Source organism: Petromyzon marinus, chromosome 65 (assembly GCF_048934315.1).
Source record: "Petromyzon marinus isolate PM22_M1 ecotype Great Lakes invasive population chromosome 65, UKy_Petmar_22M1.pri1.0, whole genome shotgun sequence".
Classification (NCBI taxonomy): domain Eukaryota; kingdom Metazoa; phylum Chordata; class Hyperoartia; order Petromyzontiformes; family Petromyzontidae; genus Petromyzon; species Petromyzon marinus.
This window is the reverse complement of record NC_133731.1, coordinates 8,223,565-8,244,216: the sequence shown is the minus strand read 5'-3', so window position 1 is coordinate 8,244,216 and position 20,652 is coordinate 8,223,565. Positions and strand designations below refer to the sequence as shown.

The 20,652-nt window shown below is 58.5% G+C and overlaps 1 protein-coding gene across 3 annotated transcripts in view; it reads right to left on the bottom strand.

The window, feature by feature from the left end:
- LOC116956439 (epidermal growth factor receptor kinase substrate 8-like) overlaps positions 1-20,652 on the bottom strand; it is a 76,776-nt gene that overhangs the window by 7,854 nt on the left and 48,270 nt on the right. For 2 of the 3 annotated variants that reach the window (XM_076054345.1, XM_032978072.2), the window contains 12 exons: positions 17,641-17,723; positions 14,827-14,954; positions 14,000-14,079; positions 12,982-13,102; positions 11,511-11,599; positions 10,282-10,356; positions 8,849-8,997; positions 8,062-8,257; positions 6,493-6,584; positions 4,691-4,814; positions 4,184-4,357; positions 1,621-1,644 (listed from right to left, as the gene is read on the bottom strand). In XM_076054345.1, the coding sequence (XP_075910460.1) occupies positions 1,621-1,644; positions 4,184-4,357; positions 4,691-4,814; positions 6,493-6,584; positions 8,062-8,257; positions 8,849-8,997; positions 10,282-10,356; positions 11,511-11,599; positions 12,982-13,102; positions 14,000-14,079; positions 14,827-14,954; positions 17,641-17,723 (1,335 nt within the window). The remainder of the gene's footprint in view (positions 1-1,620; positions 1,645-4,183; positions 4,358-4,690; positions 4,815-6,492; positions 6,585-8,061; positions 8,258-8,848; positions 8,998-10,281; positions 10,357-11,510; positions 11,600-12,981; positions 13,103-13,999; positions 14,080-14,826; positions 14,955-17,640; positions 17,724-20,652) is intronic. The other variant, XM_032978077.2, reaches the window with a different exon arrangement.

Sequence of the window (20,652 nt, the reverse complement as noted above, 5' to 3'; positions counted from 1 at the left end):
TCTCAACACCCTACAGCTAAACTCCCTCCCCCAGGTGAGTCTCACAGCACCCTAGAGCTAAACTCCCTCCCCAGGTGAGTCTCACAGCACCCTAGAGCTAAACTCCCTCCCCAGGTGAGTCTCACAGCACCCTAGAGCTAAACCCCCTCCCCAGGTGAGTCTCACAACACCCTAGAGCTAAACCCCCTCCCCAGGTGAGTCTCAACACCCTACGGCTAAACTCCCTCCCCAGGTGAGTCTCAACACCCTACAGCTAAACTCCCTCCCCAGGTGAGTCTCACAGCACCCTACAGCTAAACTCCCTCCCCAGGTGAGTCTCAACACCCTAGAGCTAAACTCCCTCCCCAGGTGAGTCTCACAGCACCCTACAGCTAAACCCCCTCCACAGGTGAGTCTCACAGCACCCTACAGCTAAACTCCCTCCCCAGGTGAGTCTCACAGCACCCTAGAGCTAAACTCCCTCCCCAGGTGAGTCTCACAGCACCCTACGGCTAAACCCCCCTCCCCAGGTGAGTCTCACAGCACCCTAGAGCTAAACTCGCTCCCCCAGGTGAGTCTCACAGCACCCTAGAGCTAAACTCCCTCCCCAGGTGAGTCTCAACACCCTACAGCTAAACTCCCTCCCCCAGGTGAGTCTCACAACACCCTACGGCTAAACTCCCTCCCCAGGTGAGTCTCAACACCCTACAGCTAAACCCCCTCCCCCAGGTGAGTCTCACAGCACCCTACGGCTAAACTCCCTCCCCAGGTGAGTCTCACAGCACCCTAGAGCTAAACTCCCTCCCCCAGGTGAGTCTCACAGCACCCTACAGCTAAACTCCCTCCCCCAGGTGACTCTCACAGCACCCTACGGCTAAACTCCCTCCCCCAGGTGAGTCTCACAGCACCCTACAGCTAAACCCCCTCCCCAGGTGAGTCTCACAGCACCCTACGGCTAAACTCCCTCCCCCAGGTGAGTCTCACAGCACCCTACGGCTAAACTCCCTCCCCAGGTGAGTCTCACAACACCCTAGAGCTAAACTCCCTCCCCCAGGTGAGTCTCACAGCACCCTACGGCTAAACTCCCTCCCCAGGTGAGTCTCACAGCACCCTACAGCTAAACCCCCTCCCCCAGGTGAGTCTCACAGCACCCTACGGCTAAACTCCCTCCCCCAGGTGAGTCTCACAGCACCCTACAGCTAAACTCCCTCCCCCAGGTGAGTCTCACAGCACCCTACAGCTAAACTCCCTCCCCCAGGTGACTCTCACAGCACCCTACGGCTAAACTCCCTCCCCCAGGTGAGTCTCACAGCACCCTACGGCTAAACTCCCTCCCCAGGTGAGTCTCACAACACCCTAGAGCTAAACTCCCTCCCCCAGGTGAGTCTCACAGCACCCTACGGCTAAACTCCCTCCCCAGGTGAGTCTCACAGCACCCTACAGCTAAACTCCCTCCCCCAGGTGAGTCTCACAGCACCCTACGGCTAAACTCCCTCCCCCAGGTGAGTCTCACAGCACCCTACAGCTAAACTCCCTCCCCCAGGTGAGTCTCACAGCACGCACGGCAAACACCCCCCCCCCTTCTCCCGTTACGGGACACCGCAATTTCGAGCAAGATGAGAAACCCGGCAAAGTTTTTACCTCCGACAGTTCTCCCACCAACCGCTGGCTCCGGCAAAACCACGCGGGGGTGGCGTGGGGGGGGTGGGGGAAGTATGAAAATGACAAAGTGGACGCACACGGAGGCGTTGCGTTACGACGCACCTCCGATTAGCGAGGTTGGCTACGCACGGGGCGAAAGACGTTCAAACGTACATGCACACAGCACGCACGGCAAACTCAACAGTCCGCTCGCCCCTCGCGCAGCGGGCCCTCGCTTCCACCAGCAGTGCCAACGGAAAAGCAATTGCAGGGGCTGCTCCCTGAATGCTGCACCCCCATGGCGTTGCGTGGCTGGAAAAGGAGGGAGCTTACTCGGTACGCTTTAGCGGGCGGTCCCTGCCAGGCTGAGCTACCACCGCACACACCGCAGGTCACGGACACTCACCCACCCACCCGGACACCCACCCAACCAACCACTAGCCCACCCACTAACCCACTCGCTCACCCAATATCGCAATCAGCTCAGTGGGCTCCTGCCTCGTGAGAGACAGAGACTGTGGCTCTTTCGTCAGCAGCGACCTGGCCACAACTGGTAGCTCAACCAAGTGGCTCATCATCGTCATCACGTGGACATTTACAGCAGCAGACGAAATACTCTCAACGCGTGCTTCTAGACGTGGAGGGGGAAAAAAAAGCGGAGGACCCGGAGACAAATCCACGCGACCACGGGGAGAGAGACACCGCAAACTCCAAATACACGCCGGAAGGCGTCGCTAGGGCCGGGATCGAACCAACGACCTCCTGCGTGCCGGGCGAGGTAGCCAACGTCTCATTAGCCACCGTGGTGCCACTCTCAGCGATATCCCATTGTAGACTTAAGAGGGTAAAGACGGAGCCGCCGGTAACGGTTAAATCGGAGACCTCTCGACGTGCACGCGAATGAAACTGCAAAAACACAGCACAAACTCGTGGTTAAGTCGTAATAGTAGCAAGTAGTAATAGTTGCAATTGGTAATTAGTAAGTATTAATAGTTGGTAGCAAGTAGTATTTAGTAAGTAGTAATAGTTAGTAGCAGTAAGTAGTAATGTAGCAGTCAGTAAGTAGTAATAGTAGCAGTTAGTAATTAGTAAGTAGTAGTGGTTAGTAGCAGTAAGTAGTAATAGTTAGTAGCGGTAAGTAATAGCAGTAAGCAGTAATTAGTAGGTAGTAATAGCAGTAAGTAGCAGTAATAGCAGTTAGTAATTAGTAATAGGTAGTAGCAGTAATTAGTAAGTAGTAATAGTAGCATTAAGCAGTAATTAGTATTAATAGTAGCAGTAAGTGGTAATAGTAGCAATAGAAAGTAGCAGCATTACGTAGGTTTTTAAATTCGATTTAAAGATTCACAATTGATCTACGGCGGTTAGCCCAGGCACAGCAACGACCAGGCCACATTCGTGCTGCGTAAGCTCTGCCATCATGAATGACACACTTGTACAATTATATTAAAAGATTAACATTCCCACCCTCCAGGAGGGCCCCCTCGCATTGGCGCGGCTTCAAAAACGATCAACCCCGCCACCTCATCCGACCGCCGTCATCAACAAAATCGTGCCTCGACGCTTCTTCGCAGGTCACAGATGAAAAATGTTTCGTTCAGAATTAGAATCTCTTCTGCGAGAGCTCACGGGAAATACGAAAAGCCGCAAAGCTCTTCTTATACCCCCCCCCCCCCCCGGCCAACAGTAACAAGGCGGGGGGGGGGGGGGGTGGGGGGCGAACCCCAGTCGGGCAGCGGAGGGCTTTCCTACGCCCCACATCGCTGTGGCCACGTGGTTACTGTGTCACGTGGTGGTGGTGGTGGTGGTGGGGGGGGGGGGGGGGGGCAAACACAGCAAGAGTGTAATACTGCTACACATGTAACTGTACTAAAAAACATTGCGGCTCGGACGTCGGTGTTCAAAACAAACCACAGCAAGCGCCGCGGTTAACAACGCGACGAGGAGGAGGAGGACGTTACCTTGTAGCGTTGCAACTCCTCCTTGGGCATATAGAGCTAGCGTCGAGATGGGACACGGGACACGTTATCACGCGTCGCTACGGGACACGTTACCACACATCGCTACAGGAGACGTTACCACACATCGCTACGGGACACGTCACCACACATCGCTACGGGACACGTTACCACACATTGCTACGGGAGATGTTACCACGCGTCGCTACGGGACACGTTACCACACATCGCTACGGGAGATGTTACCACGCGTCGAGACGGGACACGTTACCACACCGCTACGGGACACGGGACATGTTACCACGCGTCGCTACGGGACATTACCACACGGCGCTACAGGACACGGGACACGTTACCACGCATCGAGACGGGGGATGGGACACGTTACCACGCGTGGTGAATTGAAATTCCACATTCCTATCACTCGTGAGACCGCGAGTCGGTCAAGTGATGAGACCCTGAGGTTCGTGAGAGCCTTGGGGGCTCACTGATGAGGCCCCGAGTAGGTAAGCCGTAGGCTCACTGATGAGGCCCTGAGGTTAGCGAGCTGTGAGGGCTCACTGATGAGACCCCTCCCTCCGAGGCGAGCACCGCGCAAGGTTCACCTGCAGGGCTCGGCTGTACAGCGGCTCGTCAGAGAGGCCGCCCATGCCGCCACCCATGCCGCCCATGCCACCGCCGTCACCGCCCTTGAGCAGGTCCAGGATGTTGTTGGGCACGTAACCCTCGTGCCCCGTCACGCTGCGCACCTTCCACCACTGCTTGCTGTTCTCGATCACCTGCGGGCGGGCGGGGGGGGGGGGCGGTTAAACCGACGGACTTCCCCGGAGAACGCGAGCCGAGCGAGACACGGGGAGCGAGCGACGCCGGGGCGGTCGGCGCCGTCGTTGGCACGGCGCGGGGAGCGGTCCGCACCAAGGAACTTGCTGCAACAGCAGCTGCTGAAGCTGCAACAGCAGCTGCTGAAGCTGCAACAGAAAAATCCACGCGACCACCATGGGGAGAGAAACACGTGAACTCTGCTCACTCACGACTCACTCCCGACGAGCACTCGGATTAGCACTCTAATCTGAGTGCTCACTCACTCACTCCCCGCGTCGTCGTCGCTTTACCTCCACGACGTCGTCCTTGCGCACCGCCAGCTCGTTGCTGTTCCTCGCCATGAAGTCGTAGCGCACGATGGCCGTCTGGGGGCCCAGCGGGGAGCGTGGCGGTGGGGCGGAGCCGTCGAAGCCCCTGCAGGCGACACGGTGGGGGGGGGGGGGAGTTGGAGACGTGAGGGGTGGTCAGAGAGAGACGTGGGAGTGGCCAGAGAGACGTGGGTGTGGCCAGAGAGACGTGGGAGTGGCCAGAGAGGGACGTGGGGAGTGGTCAGAGAGAGACGTGGGGAGTGGTCAGAGAGAGACGTGGGGAGTGGTCAGAGAGAGACGTGGGAGTGGTCAGAGAGAGACGTGGGGGGTGGTCAGAGAGAGAGACGTGGGGGGTGGTCAGAGAGACGTGGGAGTGTCCAGAGACGTGGGGGGTGGTCAGAGAGACGTGGGAGTGGCCAGAGACGTGGGGGGTGGTCAGAGAGACGTGGGAGTGGCCAGAGACGTGGGGGGTGGTCAGAGACGTGGGAGTGGCCAGAGACGTGGGGGGTGGTCAGAGAGAGTCGTGGGGGGTGGTTAGAGAGAGACGTGGGGGGTGGTCAGAGAGAGAGACGTGGGGGGTGGTCAGAGAGAGACGTGAGAGTGGTCAGACGTGGGAGTGGTCAGAGACGTGGGAGTGGTCAGAGAGGGACGTGGGGGGTGGTCAGAGAGAGACGTGGGGGTAGTCAGAGAGAGACGTGGGAGTGGTCAGACGTGGGAGTGGTCAGAGAGAGACGTGGGGGGTGGTCAGAGAGAGACGTGGGAGTGGTCAGACGTGGGAGTGGTCAGAGAGAGACGTGGGGGGTGGTCAGAGAGAGTCGTGGGAGTGGTCAGAGAGAGACGTGGGGGGTGGTCAGAGAGAGTCGTGGGAGTGGTCAGAGAGAGACGTGGGGGGTGGTCAGAGAGAGACGTGGGGGGTGGTCAGAGAGAGACGTGGGAGTGGTCAGAGAGAGACGTGGGGGTGGTCAGAGAGAGACGTGGGGGTGGTCAGAGAGAGACGTGGGGAGTGGTCAGAGAGAGACGTGGGAGTGGTCAGAGAGAGACGTGGGGGGTGGTCAGAGAGAGAGACGTGGGGGGTGGTCAGAGAGACGTGGGAGTGTCCAGAGACGTGGGGGGTGGTCAGAGAGACGTGGGAGTGGCCAGAGACGTGGGGGGTGGTCAGAGAGACGTGGGAGTGGCCAGAGACGTGGGGGGTGGTCAGAGACGTGGGAGTGGCCAGAGACGTGGGGGGTGGTCAGAGAGAGTCGTGGGGGGTGGTTAGAGAGAGACGTGGGGGGTGGTCAGAGAGAGAGACGTGGGGGGTGGTCAGAGAGAGACGTGAGAGTGGTCAGACGTGGGAGTGGTCAGAGACGTGGGAGTGGTCAGAGAGGGACGTGGGGGGTGGTCAGAGAGAGACGTGGGGGTAGTCAGAGAGAGACGTGGGAGTGGTCAGACGTGGGAGTGGTCAGAGAGAGACGTGGGGGGTGGTCAGAGAGAGACGTGGGAGTGGTCAGACGTGGGAGTGGTCAGAGAGAGACGTGGGGGGTGGTCAGAGAGAGTCGTGGGAGTGGTCAGAGAGAGACGTGGGGGGTGGTCAGAGAGAGTCGTGGGAGTGGTCAGAGAGAGACGTGGGGGGTGGTCAGAGAGAGACGTGGGGGGTGGTCAGAGAGAGACGTGGGAGTGGTCAGAGAGAGACGTGGGGGTGGTCAGAGAGAGACGTGGGGGTGGTCAGAGAGAGACGTGGGGGTGGTTAGAGGAGAGAGCAGGGAGGGAGGGGGAGGGATGGGGAGGGAGGGGTCGTAGGTCACCTGTCGCCAGGAGGGAGCAGGCCGTGATGGTAGGGGTCCGGCTGACCGAAGGCGACGTAGCCATTGTTGGGGAGGTGGGCCACACCATCGGGCTGCGGGGAGACGACGCGGGGCAGAGGTACAACGACACTCAGCCACCCACCTCACTCACCCACCTACCTCACTCACCCACCTCACTCACCCACCCACTCGGCCACCCACCCATTCAGCCACCCACCCATTCAGCCACCCACCAACCCACCCAGCCACCCACTCAGCCACCCACTCAGCCACCCACTCAGCCACCCACTCAGCCACCCACTCAGCCACCCACTCACCTACCCACCCACCTACTCACCAACCCACCCACTCACCAACCCACCCACTCACCAACCCACCCACTCACCAACCCACCCACTCATCAACCCACCCACCTACCCACTCACCATGCTGCAGGTCACAACCACGTCTCTCTCTGCTCCACTCCTTGGAATTCCCTCCTCCCCCCCCCATCATCATCATCAATCATCCTCAATCATCCTCAATCATCATCATCAATCATGCTCGTCTCCCTCGTTCCGCCAAAGCTCTTTGACAATCAATTCTAGATTATTATTTTTTTCGACAATCGTTTCGGGAGACTCTGGAACTCCCCCCGGTGGACGCGCCGGACTTCTCCGCGGCCGCGCGGGAAAGCAGGACGGCCCCCGCCTTCCTGCGGCACCGCGCTAAGAGGGCGCTGGCAGGCAATTACCTAAAGTGCTTCGTGTCTCGCGGGCGCGCGCCGTGGCGCCAACACAATTACAGAAGCCGCTCCGTTTTATTTACCGGGGTGAAGTCGGTCCACGCCCCCCCCCCACCCCGCGCGCTGAGCTACCACCGGGCGCTCAAATCCAGAGGTCACACGTGCAGATAAAAACGGGACCTTTTATTGGCAGGATCAAAAGCATGAAGAGAAAGATAATGAGAATAAAATAAGAGGCGTTAACGCTTCCCGGAAACAAGAGGAGTTGTGTTAAGGTGTTCAAACACTAAACGGAAACGTTTTAGCAAGGAATCAAGTTGCTGCGTCAACCACGCAGAGTGCTTGTGCGCTGAACACGCGCACACAAACACGGCTCACGTAATAATATTTGCGCATTGTCTTCGATACTGTTGGCCTGCAACAGAGACGGACTTTTTTAGGGCCTGGTCTCGCAATCCGTTGAGTGTCAGACTGACACTCAGTCACTCAGACTAACACTCACCCACTCGCACTAACACTAAGACTAACACTCACTCAGACTAACACTCACCCACTCGCACTAACTCACTCACACTAACACTCACTCAGACTAACACTCACTCACTCAGACTGACACTCAATCAGTCACTCACCACTAACTCTACGATGAACACTCCCCACACTGTAGAACAGGACCGAGTGAACACACGGGACAGACTCCACGCGCACGCGCACACACACGCACACACGCACACGCGCGCACACACACGCACACACACGCACACACACGCACACACGCACACACGCACACACCCCCCTCCCCCACTGCCCCCGATTCGGGGGGATGGAACCGCCGAGCGACCGACCTCGCTGTGCATCCAGGGGGGCTCGTTGTGGTGCTGTGTCGGGGGCGGCCCCCTGCCATCGACGAGCTCCGCCACGTGCTCACGAGCACGCTCGCGCTCGCGCTCGCGCACCGGCACGTCCAGCAGCGGCGGCTCCCAGCCGCTGCGGAAGCGCGGGACGTAGGGCGGCACGTGCTGGTCCCTGGGCCACTCCGCCCTGGGGGGGGGAGGCACGTGGCCACAGAGAGACGCGCGTGGAGAGGGCAACACGCGGCAACCGGCGAGACGTGCGGCACGCGGAGGGCACGCGGGTAGAGAGCGCCACGTGGTGATGTGTGCCACGTGGTGATGTGTGCCACGTGGTGATGTGTGCCACGTCCAGGGGTATAAATCACCCGTGGCTGCGCGTGTGCATGTGTGCGTGCTTACACACGCATGCGTGTGTAAGCACGCATGCGTGTGCGAGCAAATGCGTGCGCTTGTGTGAGCGAGTGTGTGCGTGGGAAGGCACGTGTGAGCGTGTGCGTGAGAGCGTGCGTGTGCATGGGAGAGCAAGCGCGTGTGAGCGTGAGCAAGTGTGCGAGCGCGTATGAGCGAGCGTGTGCACGAGTGTGTGTGAGCGAGCGCGTGTGGGCGTGTGTGTGTGTGTTTGTGAGTGAGCGTGTGTGTGTGAGCGAGCGTGTAAGCCAGTGTGTGTGTGTGTGCGCGTGTGTGTATGAGCGAGTGTGTGTGGGCGTGAGAGCGTGCGTGTGAGCGAGCGTGTGAGCGAGCGTGTGTGTGTGAGCGTGTGTGTGTGTGAGCGACTCACTTGGACTTGTTCCACGCGTCCCCGCACGATTTCCACAGTTCCCTCTCCTTGGCCGCGAGGCATCCCTGCAGCATGTCGATGCAGTCGCGCGTCAGCAGCGGGCTCGTGATGAGACGCGCCAGGTCGGGGCCCCCCGTGCTGTGCACCACCTGGGAACGGACAAAGACGAAGATCCCCCGTGTAGCCTCAACAGACTGTAGGGGCAAGTGCTGTTAGCGAGCGCCTGTGAATGCCGGCACGGCACACGAGGGGGTAAGGTGGCCACAGCACCACGCCCGACCGCCTTTGTCTTGTTTACACACCGCACCAGGTACTCGTTTAAGGCTGAGTCGACCTAGGGGAGGCCCAGGACCGGTTCAGGTAATCGTCACCGGTGTTGGTTGTCATCGGGGAATCGAATCCGGGTCGTTGGGTTCATAGCGCAGCATAGCGCTAACCGCTCCCCACACTCACACACAGACACTCACTCACACAGACACTCGCACACACTCGCACAGACACCCACTCACTCACACACACACAGACACTCGCACACACACACACAAACACTCGCACACACACACAGACACTCGCACACACACACACACAGACACTCGCACACACACACACACAGACACTCGCACACACACACAGACACTCGCACACACACACAGACACTCGCACACACACACACAGACACTCACTCACACACACACACACAGACACTCACTCACACACACACACACAGACACTCACACACACACAAACACTCGCACACACACACACAAACACTCGCACACACACACACAAACACTCGCACACACACACACAGACACTCGCACACACACACACAGACACTCGCACACACACACACAGACACTCGCGCACACACACACAGACACTCGCGCACACACACACACAGACACTCGCGCACACACACACACAGACACTCACGCACACACACACACAGACACTCGCGCACACACACACACAGACACTCGCACACACACACAGACACTCGCACACACACACAGATACTCGCACTCGCACACACACAGATACTCGCACTCGCACACACACTCACTCACCTCGCACTCACTCACACACTCACACACCTCGCACTCACACACTCACTCACCCACACCTCACCCACACACCTCACCCACACACTCACCTCGCACTCACTCACACTCACTCACTCACCTCGCACTCACTCACGCACTCACACTCCTCGCACTCACTCACACACTCACTCACACACTCACACACCTCGCACTCACTCACACTCACACACCTCGCACTCACTCACACACTCACTCACCTCGCATGCACACTCACACACACTCTCACCTCGCACTCACTCACACACACTCTCACTCACCTCGCACTCACTCACACATACTCACACACTCAGACTCGCACCCCCCCCGCCTCCAACGCAGCAGGCGACCCACCATTTCCAGGGGCGTGAACAGGAAGTGTACGAGCTCTGTGGAGTCGGGGTTCTGGATGTGCCCTTTGAGCCGCGCCTGCACAAAGCGACACACCTCCGGTTAGCGTACTCGGATACGTCACGTGTGGAGGAAGTCCAACATACGTGTGGGTAGCTGGGTGGGTAGCTGGGTGGGTGAGTGTGTGGGTGAGTGTGGGTAGCTGTGTGGGTAGCTGGGTGGGTGAGAGTGGGTAGCTGGGTGGGTGAGTGTGGGTAGCTGGGTGGGTAGCTGGGTGGGTGAGAGTGGGTAGCTGGGTGGGTGAGTGTGGGTTGCTGGGTGGGTGAGTGTGGGTAGCTGGGTGGGTGAGTGTGTGGGTGAGTGTGGGTAGCTGGGTGGGTGAGTGTGGGTAGCTGGGTGGGTGAGTGTGGGTAGCTGGGTGGGTGAGTGTGTGGGTGAGTGTGGGTAGCTGTGTGGGTAGCTGGGTGGGTGAGAGTGGGTAGCTGGGTGGGTGAGTGTGGGTAGCTGGGTGGGTAGCTGGGTGGGTGAGAGTGGGTAGCTGGGTGGGTGAGTGTGGGTTGCTGGGTGGGTGAGTGTGGGTAGCTGGGTGGGTGAGTGTGTGGGTGAGTGTGGGTAGCTGGGTGGGTGAGTGTGGGTAGCTGGGTGGGTGAGTGTGGGTAGCTGGGTGGGTGAGTGTGTGGGTGAGTGTGGGTAGCTGGGTGGGTAGCTGGGTGGGTGAGAGTGGGTAGCTGGGTGGGTGAGAGTGGGTAGCTGTGTGGGTAGCTGGGTGGATGAGTGTGGGTAGCTGTGTGGGTGAGTGTGGGTAGCTGGGTGGGTGAGAGTGGGTAGCTGGGTGGGTGAGTGTGTGGGTGAGTGTGGGTAGCTGGGTGGGTAGCTGGGTGGGTGAGAGTGGGTAGCTGGGTGGGTAGCTGGGTGGGTGAGTGTGGGTAGCTGTGTGGGTGAGTGTGGGTAGCTGGGTGGGTAGCTGGGTGCGTGAGAGTGGGTAGCTGTGTGGGTAGCTGGGTGGGTGAGAGTGGGTAGCTGTGTGGGTAGCTGGGTGGGTGAGTGTGGTTAGCTGTGTGGGTGAGTGTGGGTAGCTGTGTGGGTGAGTGTGGGTAGCTGGGTGGGTGAGTGTGGGTAGCTGTGTGGGTGAGTGTGGGTAGCTGTGTGGGTGAGTGTGGGTAGCTAGGTGGGTGAGTGTGTGGGTGAGTGTGGGTAGCTGTGTGGGTGAGTGTGTGGGTGAGTGTACGCACCAGGAGATTGAAGCAGTATTTGAACTTCTGCAGGATTTCCCGGAACTCTCCTGGAGGTGGTGGCTTGGAGCGCAGTGTGAGCACACCCTCTGGAGCAGGGCACAACACGGAGCTCCGTCACACACCGCGTTACACGCTCGTCACACACCGCGTCACACAGCATGGAGCTCCATCACACACCGCGTCACACGCTCGTCACACAGCATGGAGCTCCGTCACACACCGCGTCACACGCTCGTCACACAGCATGGAGCTCCGTCACACACCGCGTCACACGCTCGTCACACACCGCGTCACACAGCATGGAGCTCCGTCACACACCACATCACATGCTCCGTCACACACCGCGTCACAGGGTACGGAGCTCCGTCACACACCGTGTCACACGCTCGTCACACACCGCGTCACACAGCATGGAATTCCATCACACACCGCATCACACACTCGTCACACAGCATGGAGCTCCGTCACACGCCGCATCACACGCTCGTCACACACCGCGTCACACAGCATGGAGCTCCATCACACACCGCATCACACGCTCGTCACACAGCATGGAGCTCCATCACACGCTCGTCACACAGCATGGAGCTCCGTCACACACCGCGTCACACGCTCGTCAGACAGCATGGAGCTCCATCACACACCGCATCACACGCTCCGTCACACAGCATGGAGCTCCGTCACACACCGCATCACACGCTCGTCACACACCGCGTCACACGGTACGGAGCTCCGTCACACACCGCGTAACACGCTCGTCACACACCGCGTCACAAACACGCGCATGCTGTGTCACACGGCACAGAGCTCCGTCACACACACCGCGTCACACACGCGCGCATGCCGCATCACACGGCAGAGCTCCGTCACACACCGCGTCACACACACCGCGTCACACACACCGCGTCACACACACCGCGCCACACACACCGCGCCACACACACCGCGCCACACACACCGCGCCACACACACCGCGTCACACACACCGCGCCACACACACCGCGTCACACACACCGCGTCACACACACCGCGTCACACACACCGCGTCACACACACCACGTCACACACACCGCGTCACACACACCGCGTCACGCACACCGCGCCACGCACACCGCGCCACGCACACCGCGCCACGCACACCGCGTCACGCACACCGCGTCACACACACCGCGTCACACACACCGCGTCACACACACCGCGTTACACACACCGCGCCACACACACCGCGTGTCACACACACCGCGTCACACACACCGCGTCACACACACCGCGTCACACACACCGCGTCACACACACCGCGCCACACACACCGCGCCACACACACCGCGCCACACACACCGCGTCACACACACCGCGTCACACACACCGCGTCACACACACCGCGTCACACACACCGCGCACGCCGCGTCACACGTCACGGAGCGTCCCGCGGTGTCCGCGTGACGCCGCCGCCATGCCGGGTGCTCACCGCCCTTCCGCTTGCCCTTCTTCTCCTTCTTGCGCTTGTTCAGCTCCCCGTAGGCTTCCGCAGACTTTTGCAGACGCGCCACGAAGAGCTCAATGTCGTCCAGGAGGTGGTTCAGGATTTGCTGCAAACGTTCGGTGGAGACGGGGGAGAGGGGAGGGGGGGGGGTTAACCACGTGGTGGTGGTGGCGGGGGAGGGGGCGGGGTAAAGCACGTGGGTATAACTCTCCGGCAGCGGCGTGAGCGAGCGAGCTCTTGCAGGGCTGCGCCTCTACCTCACGGCAGCGGCGGCGCATCGCACGACGTCACGGAACGAGTGGAGGTGAAGTGGTGGGGAGAGTGAGTGGAGGTGAAGTGGTGGGGAGAGTGAGTGGAGGTGAAGTGGTGGGGAGAGTGAGTGGAGGTGAGGTGGTGGGGAGAGTGAGTGGAGGTGAAGTGGTGGGGAGAGTGAGTGGAGGTGAAGTGGTGGGGAGAGTGAGTGGAGGTGAGGTGGTGGGGAGAGTGAGTGGAGGTGAAGTGGTGGGGAGAGTGAGTGGAGGTGAGGTGGTGGGGAGAGTGAGTGGAGGTGAAGTGGTGGGGAGAGTGAGTGGAGGTGAAGTGGTGGGGAGAGTGAGTGGAGGTGAGGTGGTGGGGAGAGTGAGTGGAGGTGAGGTGGTGGGGAGAGTGAGTGGAGGTGAGGTGGTGGGGAGAGTGAGTGGAGGTGAAGTGGTGGGGAGAGTGAGTGGAGGTGAAGTGGTGGGGAGAGTGAGTGGAGGTGAGGTGGTGGGGAGAGTGAGTGGAGGTGAGGTGGTGGGGAGAGTGAGTGGAGGTGAGGTGGTGGGGAGAGTGAGTGGAGGTGAGGTGGTGGGGAGAGTGAGTGGAGGTGAAGTGGTGGGGAGAGTGAGTGGAGGTGAAGTGGTGGGGAGAGTGTGTGCGTGTGTGCGTGTGTGCGTGAGTCTCTGTGTGCGTGCGTGCTCGTGTGTGTGCGTGTGCATGCGTGTGTGTGCGTGTGTGCGTGTGCGTGTGTGTGCTGGGGCCTCACCACGTCTCTGTCCACCCTCTTGGCCATCATCTCCGGAGTCTCATCAGACTCCTGCGAGTAGACGCTAAAGCGGTCGGAATCTGAGCAGCGACACGGTAAGGCACACAGAGACGCACACACAGAGACACGCACACACAGAGACACGCACACACAGAGACACGCACACACAGAGACACGCACACACAGAGACACGCACACACAGAGACACGCACACACAGAGACACGCACACACAGAGACACGCACACACAGAGACACGCACACACAGAGACACGCACACAGAGACACGCACACAGAGACACGCACACACAGAGAGACACACACACACACAGAGACACACACACAGAGACACACACAGAGACACGCACACAGAGACACGCACACACAGAGAGACACACACACACAGAGACACACATACACAGAGACACACACAGACACACACACACAGAGACACGCACACACAGAGAGACACACACACACAGAGAGACACACACACACAGACACACACACACACACAGAGAGACACACACACACAGAGATTATGCACGCCCACTCGCTGCCCATCGCCTGATGATTGTGAACGTTCCCACGTGTCGGTAAGAGCGCCGTGCGAGTCGCGTGTGAATGACACGCGTGTGAATGACACGCGTGTGAATGACGCGCGTGTGAATGACACGCGTGTGAATGACGCGCGTGTGAATGACGCGCGTGTGAATGACACGCGTGTGAATGACACGCGTGTGAATGACACGCGTGTGAATGACACGCGCGTGAATGACACGCGCGTGTGAATAACACGCGTGTGAGACGCACGAGGCTTGCGCCGTACCTCTGTCCTGTGTGCTCAAGTCGTTGGGCGTGCGGCTGCGGTTGGACACCGGCGAGTGACTCTCCGAGTAGACGCTCGCCGCTCCCGGCGCCGGCGACGGACTCATCCTCATGCGCTCCTGGTTGAACCTGCACCACCGCCACCACCGCCGCGCAAGCACACACACACACACCACACACAATCACACACAATCACACACAATCACACAAACACACACAAAGACCCCCCCCCCCAATGTAGCCTGTCAGTAGCGGGTGGCGGCGCCTACGAAGGCCGGCACGGTGGCACACGAGGGAAGGAGGTGGGTGCTGGACAGCGCCATGCCCGGCCGCATTTGCAAATTAAAATTATTGGGTGAGACTCTGGCAGGACAAAAGCTCTTGTTGCTGGTGCAGCCTGGTGTACAGGAGGTCGTGGGTTCGATCACAATCCTGACGACGCCTGCTGCTGCTGCTGCTGTATATTTGGAGTCTGCTTCTCTCTCTCTCATCATCATCACGGTGGCTAGGAGATGTTAACTACCTCGCCTGGTGTACAGGAGGTCGTGGGTTCGATCCCAATTTTGACGACGCCTGCTGCTGCTGTATATTTGGAGCTTGCGTGTCTCTCTCTCTCATCATAATCATCACTGCAGTGGCTATGAGATGTTAACTACCTCGCCTGGTGTACAGGAGGTCGTGGGTTCAATCCCAATCCTGACGACGCCTGCTGCTGTATATTTTCGCGGTGTCTCTCTCTCTCTCCCTGTGGTCGCGTGGATTATTCTCCAGGCCCTCCGCTTCCCCCCCACCCCCCTCCACATTTCAGAATGGACGTCACCTCGCCTTTAGAGTGATTTGGCCGCTGCCATGAATGTCCACACAACGATGACGACGATGACGACGAGCCGCCACTTCCGTCGCGCTATCATTTGCGACAGACAGGTCCGCATCGGAAAAAAAAGGAGCTACATTACTCGTAGCTCAGTGGGGACCCTGACCAGGACGGCATGACGGTAAGAGAGTCGAGCGATAGGTTAAAGATTCGCTCCGGAGTGTCCTGGCTTGGGGAGCCACCAGGGGGCGGTGGATCTCAGCGAGCGGCGGCGACGCTCGGCCACCCAAGTTCCGACTCGCGGAGTCGGAAGGGGCGGAGGGGGCGAGAGGGAAAAAAAGACCCCAAAGTGTTTAAGCCGACGAAGAGAGAGACCCCGAACGCCGTGGCGGAGGTGGCATGGCCGCGACGGCACCGGCGGACCCGCCGCGGGGCCGGGCGCGCCGCAAGGTCGGGGTGAAGCCGCAGCGGCACGCGTGACACCCATCACTACCTCCTACACCCTACACACCACGTGTCCCACCCATCACTACCTCCTACACCCTCCACACCACGTGTCCCACCCATCACTACCTCCTACACCCTCCACACCACGTGTCCCACCCATCACTACCTCCTACACCCTACACACCACGTGTCCCACCCATCACTACCTCCTACACCCTACACACCACGTGTCCCACCCATCACTACCTCCTACACCCTACACACCACGTGTCCCACCCATCACTACCTCCTACACCCTACACACCACGTGTCCCACCCATCACTACCTCCTACACCCTACACACCACGTGTCCCACCCATCACTACCTCCTACACCCTACACACCACGTGTCCCACCCATCACTACCTCCTACACCCTACACACCACGTGTCCCACCCATCACTACCTCCTACACCCTACACACCACGTGTCCCACCCATCACTACCTCCTACACCCTACACACCACGTGTCCCACCCATCACTACCTCCTACACCCTACACACCACGTGTCCCACCCATCACTACCTCCTACACCCTACACACCACGTGTCCCACCCATCACTACCTCCTACACCCTACACACCACGTGTCCCACCCATCACTACCTCCTACACCCTACACACCACGTGTCCCACCCATCACTACCTCCTACACCCTACACACCACGTGTCCCACCCATCACTACCTCCTACACCCTACACACCACGTGTCCCACCCATCACTACCTCCTACACCCTACACACCACGTGTCCCACCCATCACTACCTCCTACACCCTACACACCACGTGTCCCACCCATCACTACCTCCTACACCCTACACACCACGTGTCCCACCCATCACTACCTCCTACACCCTACACACCACGTGCCCCACCCATCACTACCTCCTACACCCTACACACCACGTGTCCCACCCATCACTACCTCCTACACCCTACACACCACGTGTCCCACCCATCACTACCTCCTACACCCTACACACCACGTGTCCCACCCATCACTACCTCCTACACCCTACACACCACGTGTCCCGCCCATCACTACCTCCTGCACCCTACACACCACGTGTCCCACCCATCACTACCTCCTCCTGCACCCTGCTCACCACGTGACCCACCCATCACTACCTCCTCCCATTTCCAACCTACAAGTTGTTTACCCTATACTGCCATTAAATCCTCAGCAGGCTCCGTGCACACGTGTGTGTGTACGTGTGTGTGTGTACGTGTGTGTACGTGTGTACGTGTGTGTGTACGTGTATGTTGAACGTATTTCGCACCGTACGTAGCCAATCGTGCTAATCGGAGGAGTTCTAAGGCCACAAGAGCACTTGGAGGGGTCTTTGTGTTACAGCACTCCCCCACCACTTCCTAACCCACCACAGCAGCCCAGACACTCTCTCTACATATGTCCCCAGTCAGCCCCACAGCTGCCCCACAGCTGCCCCACAGCTGCCCCACAGCTGCCCCACAGCTGCCCCACAGCTGCTCCACAGCTGCCTGCACCACCAACCTCAGCGTCTCGGGCCGCCGGTTCTTGCGACCATCCTTGCTGTCAGCGATGGCGCTGTCGATGTCATTCTTGATCAGTTCAGCCTGCGAGCAGCACACAAACATCACCACGGTGGCTAGGAGATGTTAACCACCTCGCCTGGTACGCAGGAGGTCGTGGGTTCGATCCCGACCCTGACGATGCCTGCTGCTGCTGCTGTATATTTGGAGTTTGCGTCTCTCTCTCTCTCTCTCTCCCTCAAGTGGTCGCGTGGATTTTTGTCCGGGAGCCCTCCGGTTTTCCCCCCTCCAGATTTAGAATCGACATCGCCAAGCGTTCAGAATTATTTGGCTGCCGTTATAAATGTCCGCACGATGATGATGACGATGAGGAGCCACTTTCGTTGAGGCTGTCAACGGAAGCGACCTGGCAGCTCAGTGCGGGGCCTCAACTGGTTTTAGGATCTCAGAGCTTGGGGAATCGTTTGGTAGCGGCGGTTGAGGCTGCTGCCCTTCCCCTACCCCACGCTCGTCGTCAAGCGAATTGGCACGAATTACGACGCTGTATACAAATATATTTTATACACGGAAAGAAAACAATTAGGATCGTTTTGATTTAAAAAGCTTTCGTGACTGCAGGGATTCATATTCTTGGTTCTTTCGGTAAAGTCACAAATATTTGTATTATTTTATTGTTTCCCTTCTACGTGGCTTTACCGAAAGAACCAAGAATATAATTAGCATCGTTGTAAATTCACATCCGGCGGACCGGACGCCGAGGGAGCCAGCCGCTCCCCGCTGGCGGTGGTCGTGGCAACAGGCCGGCGAAGGGAGGCGTGGGGACAGCCTAACAGGGTCACGGAGAAGCGAAGACAACCTGGAAGGTGAGTCGAGTAATAGAGAGATAGCTCTCACGCTCTCTCGCTCTCTCTCACTACGGGTTTAAACGGGGACCGGGCACTTATCTTATCTCGTACAGACGTATTATTACAGCAGCGCCGAAAAATCCAAGGTCGCCTTGTGGCAGTAAATCATGTTTGGGTGGGTTGAACTGAAGAGCGGACGGTGGTTGTTATTCAGAGTGGTGGTGTCGTCATGGTGACGGTGATGAGGACAGGTGGGAGTGGTGAAGGAGGGGTAAAGGTATTGGTACGGGTTGAGGTAGTGATAGGGGTTGGGTATGGGTAGTGACAGGGGTTGGGGAAGTGGTAGGGGTTGGGTATGGGTAGTGATAGTGGTAGTGATAGGGGTTGGGGTAGTGATCGGGTTTGGGGTAGTGATAGGGGTTTGGGGTAGTGATAGTGGTAGGGGTAGTGATATGGGTTGGGGTAGTGATCGGGGTTGGGGTAGTGGTTGGGGTAGTGATAGTGGTAGGGGTAGTGATATGGGTGGGGGTAGTGATAGTGGTAGGGGTAGTGATATGGGTAGGGGTAGTGATAGTGGTAGGGGTAGTGATATGGGTGGGGGTAGTGATAGGGGTAGGGGTAGTGATATGGGTGGGGGTAGTGATAGGGGTAGTGATAGTGATCGGGGTTGGGGTAGTGATCGGGGTTGGGGGTAGTGATAGTGGTAGGGGTAGTGATATGGGTGGGGGTAGTGATAGTGGTAGGGGTAGTGATATGGGTAGGGGTAGTGATAGTGGTAGGGGTAGTGATATGGGTAGGGGTAGTGATAGGGGTAGTGATATGGGTGGGGGTAGTGATATGGGTAGGGGTAGTGATATGGGTGGGGGTAGTGATAGGGGTAGTGATATGGGTGTGGGTAGTGATATGGGTAGGGGTAGTGATAGTGGTAGGGGTAGTGATATGGGTGGGGGTAGTGATAGGGGTAGGGGTCAGGCTGGTCGTAGCTGGGGGTCAGGGTTAGTGAGCGGTAGGGTGATGGGCGAGAGATGGGGGTTGTTGTTGTTGTTTTAAGGGGGCGAGCCACATGACTGTTGACTTCCCCACAAGGTACTACTCATTTTGGTGGTGGAAAATCCACATTCCTATGGCGGGGAGGGAGGACAGGGGGCTCGTCAATCCACTGATGATTTCCCCACAAAGTAGTACGCATTTTACTCATCATCATCATCATCATGCTGGAGAGGACGACGACCACAATGACGATGTTTCTGGGACTCCGGGCCCGAGCTCGTCACCCCAATGTTGTCTTTGTGTGTGTAAACATCGCTTCTAGGGAGACAAAGGCGGCCGGGCGTGGTTGCTGGCCACCAAACCCCTCCTGTGCCGTGCCGGCCTTCATTACGTGCTGCTACCTCGCTAAGAGCACTTGGCGCAAGTCTGTTAAGGCTATTGGGGGGGGGGGGTGATCCTTGTCCATGCAGCGTGATACAAATTGAGCGGTCGCATATGTGGGGGCGATACTCTTATGCGGCGACGGAAGCTCATTTCATGCTAATCTCTCTCCATAATTTCTCTCTCCCTAATCTCCCCCCTTGACACAACTGACGTGCTTGCGTCCGGGGATGGAATTCCTTTCCAGCTCAGACCCCGCCTGCTTGCCCATCACCACGTATATAACGCCTCTTGTTGTCGTAGCTGCTCTCTCTCGCTGGCTCAGCGGTTCCACCGCTGGATTATTTTGTTCCGCCTGAGGACGACCGCTTGCGTTGCGATAGAAACGTCGTGATTTATTATTACTATTATTATTTTGATTTATTATTACTATTATTATTATTTTTCTACCTACGTGACTTTACCGAAAGAACCAAAGAGTATGGTCGTATAGCGGGTGGTGTAGTGGGTGGTGTAGCGGGTGGTGTAGCATGTGGTGTAGCATGTGGTGTAGTGGGTGGTATAGTGGGTGGTGTAGCGGGTGGTGTAGTGGGTGGTGTAGCGGGTGGTGTAGTGGGTGGTGTAGTGGGTGGTGTAGTGGGTGGTGTAGCGGGTGGCATAGTGGGTGGCGTAGTGGGTGGCGTAGCGGGTGGCGTAGTGGGTGGTGTAGTGGGTGGTGTAGTGGGTTGTGTAGCGGGTGGTGTAGCGGGTGGTGTAGTGGGTGGTGTAGCGGGTGGCGTAGTGGGTGGTGTAGTGGG